At 31.5% G+C, this 12,772-nt stretch overlaps 1 protein-coding gene across 1 annotated transcript; it reads left to right on the forward strand.

Moving 5' to 3' along the window:
• LOC132758462 (probable phosphoglycerate mutase) lies at positions 1-12,132 on the forward strand. Its single transcript, XM_060750137.1, has 6 exons — positions 1-182; positions 8,403-8,612; positions 8,816-8,899; positions 9,856-9,954; positions 10,676-10,784; positions 11,453-12,132. Exons 1-6 carry the CDS (start codon positions 51-53, stop codon positions 11,572-11,574), a joined length of 756 nt encoding a protein of 251 aa, XP_060606120.1. The 5' UTR covers positions 1-50; the 3' UTR covers positions 11,575-12,132.
• Positions 12,133-12,772: the final 640 nt, after the last annotated feature.

Below are 12,772 nucleotides of genomic sequence, written 5' to 3' on the forward strand. Positions count from 1 at the left end.
TTTTTTACCGGCGAAGGTCAGTTGACAGAATTTGCTGAAAGGCAGTAATAATGGCTACTAAATACACAGTTGTTCTAGTGAGGCATGGTGAAAGCGAATATAACAAGGAAAACAGGTTTTGTGGATGGTTCGATGCAGATCTTTCAGAGTTAGGTGTCCAGGAAGCAAAGAATGCTGGAAAGGTAATTTCACTTAGTTTCGTTCTCAGCATGTTTCGACCCATTTTGAATTGAGTTGAGTTTTAAGAATAATTTTGAACAAAATGAATTATGTGTGTGCAATATCTGTTTTTTTATGTCACATAGTTATTTAGTTGCCAACTTGTTGTCTCAATGAATGTGAATGAGTGAAACATCAGTGTTGCATCTAGAATTTCAAAATAATGGGGGATTGTCCCCCACTCACCTGAAAAATGTGGGGGATTTGAAAAAAATGTGGGGGACATGCATTCGCCTAACAATTAGACGTACTCATTTATTTTAAGTTCAGGCATTTTTGAAGCTATTGTCTGCTCCACAACGGAAATAGAAAAAATCAAATATTGACGATTACAAGTGCGCAGATCAAACTATCAAGCTAGATGATAATTAAAATCAGAATTTGTTACAAGATTTAATTTCACATCACTCTTCTTAATACACAGATGCTTGAGACAAGTGCTTGCAGGGCACTTGTTTGGTCGTTTTTGGGGCCGAATATGGGTACCATTCGAGGGTTCTCACTAGGACTTTAAAACATAGAGTCCATGGACTCCCAACCCTGAAAAAGTTGGAGTCCAAAAGTGTGTCGCAATTAATATGTTACAGTTTAGTAATTTAATGCTCACAATAGCATTGCTGATATTTTGAATCTTCAAGAGACTTTCAAAGTTTATAGTTATTCACAACAAACTCTGAACTACATAGTATAATTATTGTTTTGTTGTTAATATTTATTTTGAAATTATTTCATTATAATGCATCAACACATGGAAATCGTTTTTTATTTTTCACTTTTATACCAAATCAAATTTTATTCTGGTAAAATAAGTCCACTCTAAAGACAAAAAGTTTATATTTGTAAAAAAACCGTAAATGTATATAGGCAGCGTTTAGCGGAATGAATAGGAAAATCGTGTACAGCTTCACACAGTGTGTAAGAGATTCATCCGATCGACAATTATTTTAGCAAATATCTTCAAAAGGGGGCAAATTGAAGATCGATATTTAAAGATTTAATGTTGATTGAATAATAAAGGAACAATTCATTCACATGTTTGGCTTGGAAACAGAGAATTTTTGCGAAATTTTAGGGTTTCTGGCGAAGTGAAATTGCCGATGTTCGGGATCAATTTTCGGATAAAATCTAAATATCAAAGAAAAGCGTATGTGTATTTTGGTTTGTTGTCCTGGAATTTCGTCACAATATCTCAAATTCTTAATACTCTTATAGAACGTTTTTGCAAGAATGAAACGAAAGCAAAATTTTGCCTAGAAAATGCCAAAATGTCGAAAATATTCGACAATAATTCAAAATTACACTCATTTGTAATTTGAGAAAACAGTCTTTAAATTTGCGGCGTAATTAGTCAATATTTTTATCCTTTTGTCGGTAAAATTTGCTAATTTCCAATTAACTGTTGATCAAGTATATAAAATTATCATCTCGTGTTATATCTGGTAATTACACCTACAGCGCGTGTACATACATTACGTCACCTTGGCGCAAAAAGTACTGTAACTGACATTTTTGAAATTTTACAGGAGACACAAAAAACTGATTTGTTCATTTTGAGTAAAGCCTTTTAATTCCAGACAATAATGTTAAAATATCATTAATAAGTATTATTAAATTGGTTTTAAACATTACAATTATTCATTTATGGATAAAAAGTAATTAGACATTCTTCTACACTTACATGACTTTTTGCACTGTGATTTTAAATGCAAAAAGTGATGTAAGTGCACTTACCATAGTTTTTGCACTAACTTTAATTTTAAGTATCGAAGTTACTGCATTGCATAGACATTGAAAGATGTTTATTACAAACAAATTAATTGTAAGGTTTGTTTAAAATAGGTCATTGTGGATTATGAACCACATTTAATACATTAAACATATGAAAGGAAGTTTAAAAACTGAATATTTTGAAATTAATTTTAAACAGTAACAGTAAATCCAAAGCAGTTTTTTTTAATTTCAAAGTAAATGTAAGCATTAATCACAACAAAATTACATGAAAACTGCAGACTCACTTGATTAAGTCTGTACATGAGCAATAACGAAAAGTGCAACATCCTTCACGCCCCCTAGCACCGACTTAAGCTGTACTCAATTTTCAACACTTAAAAGTACTGGAATCAATGATTACAGAGGACCAGAAAAAACATAACAACACTGAAGTGAAGTACGTGACAACTTATTAAACCATGTTTTTGACTGTTGTCATTTTCTAATGGTACAGTTTATTTATGTATTAGGTATTAAAAGGGGTATTCGGAGATCCATAATAACCTCTTTGTCTCAATAATAGCAAACCATCACAGGGATGTAGACTTTGATATTTTGGATAAAACCATTAGGAATCCTGAACTTTTCTGAACTTTTTTGTTGGATGTAGCTGAACATTTTTGTTGGATGTAGGAATTTGGATGAACCTGCTAAGAATACTAAACTTTTCTTCTCCAACATATCCAGTGAGATCCTTTTATATTATATCTCATGAACAGACTTTAATTTTTAATAAATAATTTTGTTTTCATTGCTTCTTCTTTTCAAATTTTGATATATTGAGTTCAAATTGTCTTATTTCCTGCCACCAACCTTTAAACAATTTATACGCCATATCACTATCATTGTTTAATAGCTTTGATTTTATATAAAAATTCAGACTAATTTTTGTGACATAATGTAGTTTGGGTCTTTGAAAATTGAGATTTTCTGTTAATTAAAGTGTTTTAACATGCACGACATAGAGAATGAACTGAGTCATTCTAATTTTTGATAATAGACCCCGTTCTATATGTATGAATGTATGGGAGTTGTAGATGCACCACATTAGACTTAACATACTAGCAATTATGGTTTTGACCAATATATTATTGAAACAGATTACATGTCTTTGTCTGCCATGTTTTTATAGAAATTAAAATAGAAAAGATAAACCAATGTTACCAACTGTTTCTTTCCAGGGCTATAAACAGTGAAATTGCAGTTACATTTTTATAATACAGTAACTGTTGTCCTAATATAATGCAATAAGAATGTAAATCTTTTAAGCAAGTTTTTTCTTAATTTTTATAATAAATAATTGAGTAAACAATTGAAAAAAAAAATTACTTAGAGCTGTCATCAATAGAAATGATATTGATGTGTATCGTTGATAATTGTTGATCAGTACACATTTTAGAAAATCGATAATTTTGATTTAATAATTTAATGTCTAGAAATTATGAAAATTCAACCAAAACATATACAGAAGCATATTTCATGGCAGTGATGACAAAAAATTGTTAGCAAAAATAATGCAATGGGCATTTGTTTGAAACAGGACACATTTATGAAAAGACCATGTTTTTACTGAAAGAATTTAAGCAATTATGGAAAAGTAGTACGTAATTATCAATATATCTGTGTATCATCAAAATTTTTTCATCAATTTGTTTTTCCACCGAATCAATGACAGCTCTTATATTACTTGAATCATTTAAAAATATCAACAAAATTTGAATACTGAAATATTCCTAGCTATATTGTTTGTTGTTAAATTAAAATGAAACATTTTCTTTAAATGTTAGTTTCCTAAAGTAGATTTATATATAAAATTTGTATTTTAGAAATAATTTTGCTATTTAATAATGCAGTAGTGAAATATTTTAATGCAGTTACAATACTTTTTGCATCAAATTATTTTCAACTTATCTGTATAAACATTGGCGCAAAAACTCATGTAAGTGTACTTACTGTAGTTTTTGCACCAACAAATTCTGAAGCTGCACTTACATTTTTTATTTTTATGCCAAAAAAGTCATTTTTTATCAAAATTCAGCTTCTAAACTTCAGAGACTGGTGAAAGTTTGTATTTCTAACCAAATAATGACAAAAAGTGATTTTCTCAAAACATGTCAGTTACATTACTTTTTGCTCCAAGGTGACGATTAGTCTGATCAATGATCGAAAGCGTTATCGCTGATTGGCTAATCGCTTCACGGGTCGATGTGCATAGGACCGCCTACCTATAGACAGACACGCGCAGACGTATTTGTGAAATCGGTAATGTTTATGCGTCCCCAGGCAAAATTAAGCGTATGTGGAATCCTTGCTCTGAAATATTTGCGTCCAGCTGTAATAAACATGCATACCGGGACGCCGAAATAAGCGTCCCCGAGAACCCAGCCATTCCCCTCTCAAAATCATATGTATTTTTCCCCAATCTCAGAAAAATATCTCCTCCAAATTCTAAAATAAATCAACTTAAAATAATTTGTTTTATTTGTTAGTCTACATCAAAAAAATATACTTAAGTTATTGATTTCAATGGTAGGAAATTACTAACTATTGAAACCAATGTTAAGAAAAAGTGTGATAAGTAAATGTGAAAAAAATACACTAAATACATAATTACATAAAATTCCGGATTTTGCCTTAAAACGACGCAAAAATACCCTTCCTTAGGGTATGGGTACCTGTCCTCAAAAGGTGCCTAGTGCCCTGGCTTGAGATGGTTTTGTTCGCTAGAAGTGTCAATCATCATTATCTTTATCAATCAGTGTCAACAGTTCTTGTGTATTACTAAAATGTCTGGGAAAATCTATCTGATATCAACATGTTATCAGCATCTTAGGATAATTAATATACAGTGAGATACGCAACCCCATATCTTTATTCTCAATTCTACTGATAAGAATAGCTGTCGCCTGCTAGTTTGAAACTTTCAATCGGTGTATTTACGAGTATTCACCTGCACATATAACACAAAAGAGACTAATGGCTTCATAATTCTACACTTACTTACCAATACAAAATATATGATATAACCAAGTTATATAAGTGTGCAGACATAATCCCCTTTCGGACAAAATCCCCTTCGCATACCCGGACAAAATCCCCTTCATGGGTGGACATAATCCCCTTCGTGTTTTTGCAAGGCTGGACAAAATCCCCTTCACTACCCGGACAAAATCCCCTTGTTTCATAGGTTTCTAATGTATTATTATGCTCCATAAAAATTGATGAATAATGTATTATTATACTCCCTAAAAATTGATGAATAATGAATTTTTGTTGTTTTTTTATTTATAACTGTATCAATAGTTAACCTTTATTTAGTTTAGGAAGTTTAAATTATCAACTGCATAACACTTATTTGATTAGGCAATTTCTTTAATTGTTTTAAATTTATTAGTATGTCAAAAACATTTTTATTAGCCAAAATTGTTTCATTGATTGTATAAGTTGATACTTCTAATTGATACATATTATCCATTGTTAAATTTCTATTGATGAAAGAGTGATAATTTAATCAAACCAAGATCACTGCAATACTTGATTGATTGTTATGAATGCTTTAAGAAAGCAATTTTAATGTCATTAAATGTGCTAATTGAATGTGCTTTTCTGCTGAAATATTTTCTTTTTATTTATACATTACGATATTTACCACACAGCATAATGCAGTATGTTACTCTCATACCCACGCTATAAACTGAAAATTCATCTGAGGGGGATTTTATCCTAGGTAGCAATTTTATGAAGGGGATTTTGTCCACTTCAAAATTTCACAAATGCAGGGGATTATGTCCACCCATGGAGGGGATTTTGTCCAGATATACAAAAATACATGAAGGGGATTTTGTCCGCAGGGGATTATGTCCGTACACCAAGTGTGCCATCTATTTTTCAGTAAGTTACCTTTTAATCATCTTGAAAATGGGGCCTGGTATGGTTAACCTATTCTGGCAAGTTGGAGTTTTGTTAAATTCTATTGATTTCTTCATTTATCAAATTATTTGATGATATCTTCCATATTTGGTAGATATATTATACCTTCAATGGCCCTCTAACTTTTTGTGGAGTAAGGGGTCACTTGTGTCAAGGACAAGGTAACTGTAAAAAAATAAATTTATACATTTAATTTATAAATAAATGGATGTCTTTTATATTTAATATGGATTTGCCTAGGTAGGTCCACTTGACCTTTTCCTTTGGGTTAAGTTATTGGCCATTTGGGTCAAGATCAAGATAACCTGGTTGCCAAAAATAGATTTGTTAGCAAGATAACTTGCGTGGTCTTCCTTTTGATTGAGTTAGGGGTCAGTGGGTCAAGGTCAAAGGTGCCTTAATAGATTTTTACACATTTTCTTATACAGTCTTTATTCATTGTCTGCCTTTCTTTATTGACTGATGTTTTTCATATTTGGTAGGAAGATACCTTGTTTGGTCTTCTTCCTCTGGATTTAGGGTCAGTAGGTCAAGGTCAAAGATGCTAAAAATACATTTTTACACATATAAAGAGCTGAGATTTTCAGTCCTACAAGATTCTCTGAGATATTTCTTTGCTTTAGGTCAAGATAATTTATTGACTTATTAAAATTACCAAATTAAATGAATATGTTTTCCTATTAATTTTGAATCAATATAATGTTTACATTTCATTTCCTTAGTAAACCGATGATTGAATTGGCCTCCTTTTGAGCGATGACATTTCCCGTTACACCGTTATTCCAGAACTTTAAAATTTAAAGTATACTGTATGTTATATCTGTATATTTTACGTATTTTATGCATTAATTAATGTCAATTTGTGCTGTCTGAGTTAAGCTGAATTGCTTTGCAGTGAACCGTATGGTCAAAAAAGAGAAAAAGTAAAAAATAAACAGAAAATTCAATTTGGATTTATTTTTATCTTAACTTTTGGTATGAAAATTATCTAACATGTATTTTACTTGTGGTTACTGGTTATTTTCATACCACTTGATGAAAATAAACCCCATATCTATAGAAAAAAACTTGAATATCCAGTTCCTCTATGCATTATTCATTAGGTAACTAAATTTTCAAATTTTAGGTATTATTATGGGAATTCCATAATTATCATAGCTCTAACAAAACTTTAGTATGTTCCTCTATTATTTCATTATGCAAGATTTTCTACAAGTTGACACTCTTTGATAAGGTTTAACATGGTTATTTAAAAAATGCTCATCATTTCTGTGTAATACACATTGACAAAACTATGTACTGTTAATCATCACCTTATTGCAGTAACGGGTTAAGTTCCTCTAAATTTGATACAAGTTAAGTTCAGTTAACCAGTTACTGCACTAAGAAGGCGGATAGCTTTTTTATTCATCCAGAAAGGAAATGAAACAATTAATTGATTTTGTAACGCCATCCAGTCATAAAGATTTTTACTGACAGTAATATACTACAATGACTGGAACATATCCAAGAGATGCTGTTGTTTTTACAGAGATTTCTCTGTAATCAGCAGTATATCAATGCATGGTAATAGGTAATTGTAGGATGGCGGTTATTCTACTTTCTGTAACCCCAACATAGAAATAGGGTATAGGTAAACGTTATGTAACATAATAATAACTACATGTACATTATATTGGTGTTAGGTAAGTATGACGTTGCACTTGTTAGCAATGTTTGAACTTTAAGTCAGATTTCCCTTTCCTTTGTGTGTCAAATTACAGATTTACTTTTTCTCTGTGTGTCAAATAACTGGCAATTTCTAGTTGCCAGAATGTACTTGTATACATTTTGTTTTCATATAGTTATACATGATTGTACTGTATGTTGTGTAAATACCATATTTGAGTCAAATATCTATTGGTCTATTGCTCTATTCCTAATTGCAGTGTCTGGGACATATTTCTCTCCTATTTTTTTTCCGCCTTCAGATCATCCGTACACCGTTATTAAATCAACAAACATGACTATAAGTAGCAGTCCTAATTTAACGGTATATTTACGCATTGTAACAGATATTTTCATACAAATTTAATCTTTTTTATGAGATGATTATTTTTTCTGAACCACAGGCCTAGTGCATCATGAAGCTTAAACGGTAAAAGTGTGTTTGCACAAGAAAATCTTATATTTGCTGTGTTCCGGATAGCACCTTTAACACCGTGACGTAGCGCATACATGAGCTGATTATAGTCTTCATTTGCATGTTAAAATTCGTATACGAACTTTAGTGTTACCGTGGGGTTTTCCATTTAAAATCCTAATTTATGAACAATATTTGATGAGATTTACAACGATACTGTTAAAAAGGTTAATGAAACTGTAGAATGCTTGGTTTTTAGGCCGTCGGCAAAAATATTTTAACATATTTATTTAATGTAGCTTTAAAAGATCTTGCACTGGTGTGAATTGACATTTTATTGATATTGAACTTTCTTTTTCAGATGCTTAAAGAGAAGAACTACACATTTGATATAGCTTACACAAGTGTGTTGAAACGTGCACTAAAGACCTTGTTTTTCGTACAAGATGAACTTGACATGCACTGGATACCAGTTGTGCGACACTGGAGACTGAATGAACGCCATTACGGTGGACTTCAAGGTCTGAACAAGTCTGAAACTGCTGCCAAACACGGAGAAGCCCAAGTCAAGGTGATAGTTTATGTCAAGTTTAACTTAAAGCAGCATATCTCCAGATTAATGCTTATTTTCATGAAAGTTTTGAAAATATATTTAAAAGTGAAATATTGTGTATTAAACAAAGAATGTAGCCTAAGCTTATACATTGTGTTCTTGAGCTGTAAAAACCAAACAAAAGAACAAGGTATAACTTTTTATGTTTGTTATTTGAACAGGTCTGGAGACGATCGTATGACACACGTCCACCAGCACTAGAAGCAGGTGATGCTAGATCTGCTACAAATGAGGCAAAATATGCAGTAAGTTTGTTTGATTTAATAACACTAAACTGTTCACCTTTACACTGCTGGTACAGAAAGTGATTAACATCTGTATAGAGCCAGGCCAGACTGCATATTCATACAGTCTGACTAGGCCCTATACTGTTGGCTTTCAAATTTCAAATTTTCATATTATGATCCCCAAAATTGATAATGGACAGTTCCAAATATGGAAGAAGGATAAGTCCATTTTATTTTAAGAAATTCGGCAGGTTAAGGGTTCAAGTTCCATAAATTGTAGTTCATAAAAGTTCATTTGAATTATACATGTATTTATTTGAAGTCAAATTATGAGAATTGAGCAGTTTTGGTGAAGATCAAACAGAAATCCAGTGTTCAGAGGAAAAAAAAGTATTTGGATGTTCAAAAAATGTATCTATCAGATTTTTTACTAGATCTAACATATTTTTGCCAGAGATCTGAAGTTTAAGCATAGAGTTTTAAAAAAGAATTCTTTTAAGCTCATAGAGTTTAATGGTTTTACAGCAACTTTTTCTCATACATCATACATGGGTGAATTTTTTTTTTAATCAAGAAAACTTTTGATTTATAATAGTTTTCTTTTACCTTTATATCACAAAGAGTGCTTTTGGAATCTGAAAATCAAGAATTTAATGAATAGTCTTGAATGGCAAATATATATAAAAATAATATTTCCCAAAATTATATTTGAAATTTCCAATGACTATAAAAAGGTTGTTGACAAGAATTTTTTAAGCTTGACTTTTCTTTGCAGAAAAATATATTAAGGATTTGTTAAGTCATATTGGCATTCCTGTTGCTGTCCACAAACTTTTTCAGTTCTTATTTTTTTGCAGTTTTTTTTTCCACAAGATTTTCCTAAAATGGATGGTCCCGAACCATTTCTTAAAATGCTATAAGGAAGCACAGAAAATGTTTTCCCATTTGTGTTATCTATTTCATTGTTATTGCAGCAATATGACAAGGCCGTTGTACCAATGTGTGAATGTTTGAAGGATACTGTAGCTAGAGTACTTCCATACTGGCATGACATCATTGTTCCAACAATCAAGGTTTGTAGCTCTGTTTGTTAATTCGAGTCAGTGTGTTTGTAAACTGCTTCAAATATTTGTTGACTGTTTTGATACTGTGTGTTGGTCAAAACCAAAGTGGCAGCATGGCTGAGTGGTTAACACATCAAACTAGTAATCTAAGGATCGCTGGCTGCTTAGATTCAATTCCCCTCAGGTGTAATCCATTGTTTCCTTGTGCAAGAAACTTTACACTCATTGCTTAGTACTGGTTGGTTCCAGGAACATATTTGAAAGTGTTTCAGTAAGCTTATAGCTTCCAACACAATCAAACTAAGTTAAATATGTAAAAACTAATACCAGCAGTTTAGAGCTCAGCTAGGCCAGCTTGCTTCTTTTCATCTCCATTCTATATTGACAAAGTAAATACTGTTAAAAATTTGATTCCGAAATGTTTTTAGATTAACAATGAACAGTCTAAAAGTTCAAGCAGAAAGTTGATTGGTTTGTAAGAAAGCATTTGTTTATGAGTGCATATTTTAACATTTTTGTATATTTTTTTACAAGAACTGAGGTTTGTTAAGCAATCTACAATAAACAGAATTAATACTTGCTGTTAAATTTCAAAAGGATAAAAGAAAGTCTTTCTTTTACACATTGTATCTAAATATTCAGCTTGAAATCTACTTTACTACTTTTCTTTCTGTTGTATTTTTAGTTTTGATAGAAATTAACTTCCTTTCTTTGTGTATTGTTTTTCTAGTCTGGACAAAAGGTACTGATTTCAGCCCATGGAAACAGTCTGAGAGCTTTGATCAAGTATTTAGATAATGTGTCTGATGATGAAATTACTGAACTTAATGTACCAACAGGTAAATTTTATTTAATTGCAATGTGTGGCCAAGTGGTTAAGGTTGTTGACTTCAAACTACTTGCCCCTCTTTGCTGTGAGATTGAATCTTGATAAGGACTTTGGATTTTTTCATGTAAGGAAGCTATCCAGCTAGCTTACGAAATGTTGATGGTTTTACTAAGGTGCTTGTTCCTGCTTGAAATAATGCACTAAGAGGCATCTGAGGTCTTTCTCCATCAATAAAGCTGGAAATTTGCCATATGGCTTATACTATGCAAAGTAAAATTCAACCAAAAATTTCAATGTGTTTAACTGTTGTTTTTTTACACAAAAGACAAATGATTCTAACTATGCAACAAGCGCAAACCTGGTTCAGTTCTGTCAGTACATAATTTGAAATTTTCCCTAAAAATGATGAATGGTTTTGTCCTGATTGAAAGCTGGATGAATCCATTTAAGATATTGAGGGTGGAAAGGTTATATAAAAACATAATTCAGTGACTTATAATGAAAAATGTTGAACTAGAATTTCTTTCAGTCAATAGTTTTTGTATTGATGATATGTATATTATATATTGTAATATATTAATGTAACACCATGTTTTCAGTGAAGAGTTTTTGTATAGATGATATACATATGTTGTAAATATATTAGCAGGTATTTATTAATTATGATTTATATTACAGGTATTCCACTAGTATATGAATTAAACGAAGATATGAAGCCAGTGAAACATTACTACCTAGCCGACGAGGCTGCCGTCAAGGCCGCCATGGATAAAGTCGCTAACCAGGGAAAAGCCAAGTAAAAACGCTGCCATGCCAGGAAAACTGTGAAGAATAGGAACCTTTGTATTTGAACGTTCATTTAATGTAATTGTTCGAATATGACTTTTACGTAGTAAATATAATAAATGTATGTGCAAAATACAGAACGTGCAGAACATTTGTGGTGCACATGTTATACATGTAGTACATAAACGAGTCCTTCAATGATACAAGTTTTAATTGCAAATTTTTAATTATCACATTTGCTACACAATGAAGGAATTCTTCATAGTAGTAAATTGTACAATCTCCACGATTTTTGAGAACTGTGTCTTTGGATAATATAGAGAAATTTCTTACTTAACGAGATCTGATGTGTTGTGTCATAATATGTGCTGTATTTAGATAGTAATGATTCCTGATGAGAAAACACATCAAATGTTAGGTGATTTTAATTGCACATGCTGTATAATATGTAACTGTTTATTTATTACAAGTATTTTTTTCTTTTCTTGCTTTTAAGTGCTATATTTACAAATTTGTGTTATTGTTATCCTTACCTTTTGAGAAATAGAAAAAAATAAAGAATACTCACAATTTTTTTTTTCTTTCAAGTAATATTTTCAGTATTTACAAATCTTGGTTCTAGTGGTTTCCATGGTCAAGTGGTTTTAATCGCTGAGTCACATCACCTCTGGGTTTGAATATGACAGAATTTGGATGTATGCATAACAACATGCTATCCAACTGATTACTGGAAGTTCGATATTTCTACTTATGTGTCCCCATGTGACTAAAATTACATATACACGGCACATGAGGTTACACTCGGCCAGTAAAGCTGGAAAGTCGCTTTATGATGAAATCTAAAACCTGTTTTTACTAAATCTGTAGAATTGGCTTCCTATTCACTCAACATAACCACCTTTTATCAGTAGAATGAACATTTACTGGATTGATGTTTGTCTCCAATATGTTTTCAGCAGTGAATGAGTTAAGAGGGTACAAATATGAATATGCACTGTGTGCTTAGTCATAACGCCTTTTCAACTCTGAACAAATGGTCATTTCAACACAATTAGTTTTAGTTTAATGATTACTAGTCTGTCACTTCAGTAGAAATAGGTAATTGCTAGCAAGTTACCAGAAAAGTTGGTTAAGTGGGTTGATTGCTTAGATGGGACCAAAAATGCAGTAAAACTGATGCTTTCCTTACAAAAGTTAATACAACTATTACTG

The sequence above is a fragment of the Ruditapes philippinarum genome, unplaced genomic scaffold (assembly GCF_026571515.1).
Source record: "Ruditapes philippinarum isolate M1 unplaced genomic scaffold, ASM2657151v2 ctg10380_1_1_1_1, whole genome shotgun sequence".
NCBI lineage: Eukaryota > Metazoa > Mollusca > Bivalvia > Venerida > Veneridae > Ruditapes > Ruditapes philippinarum.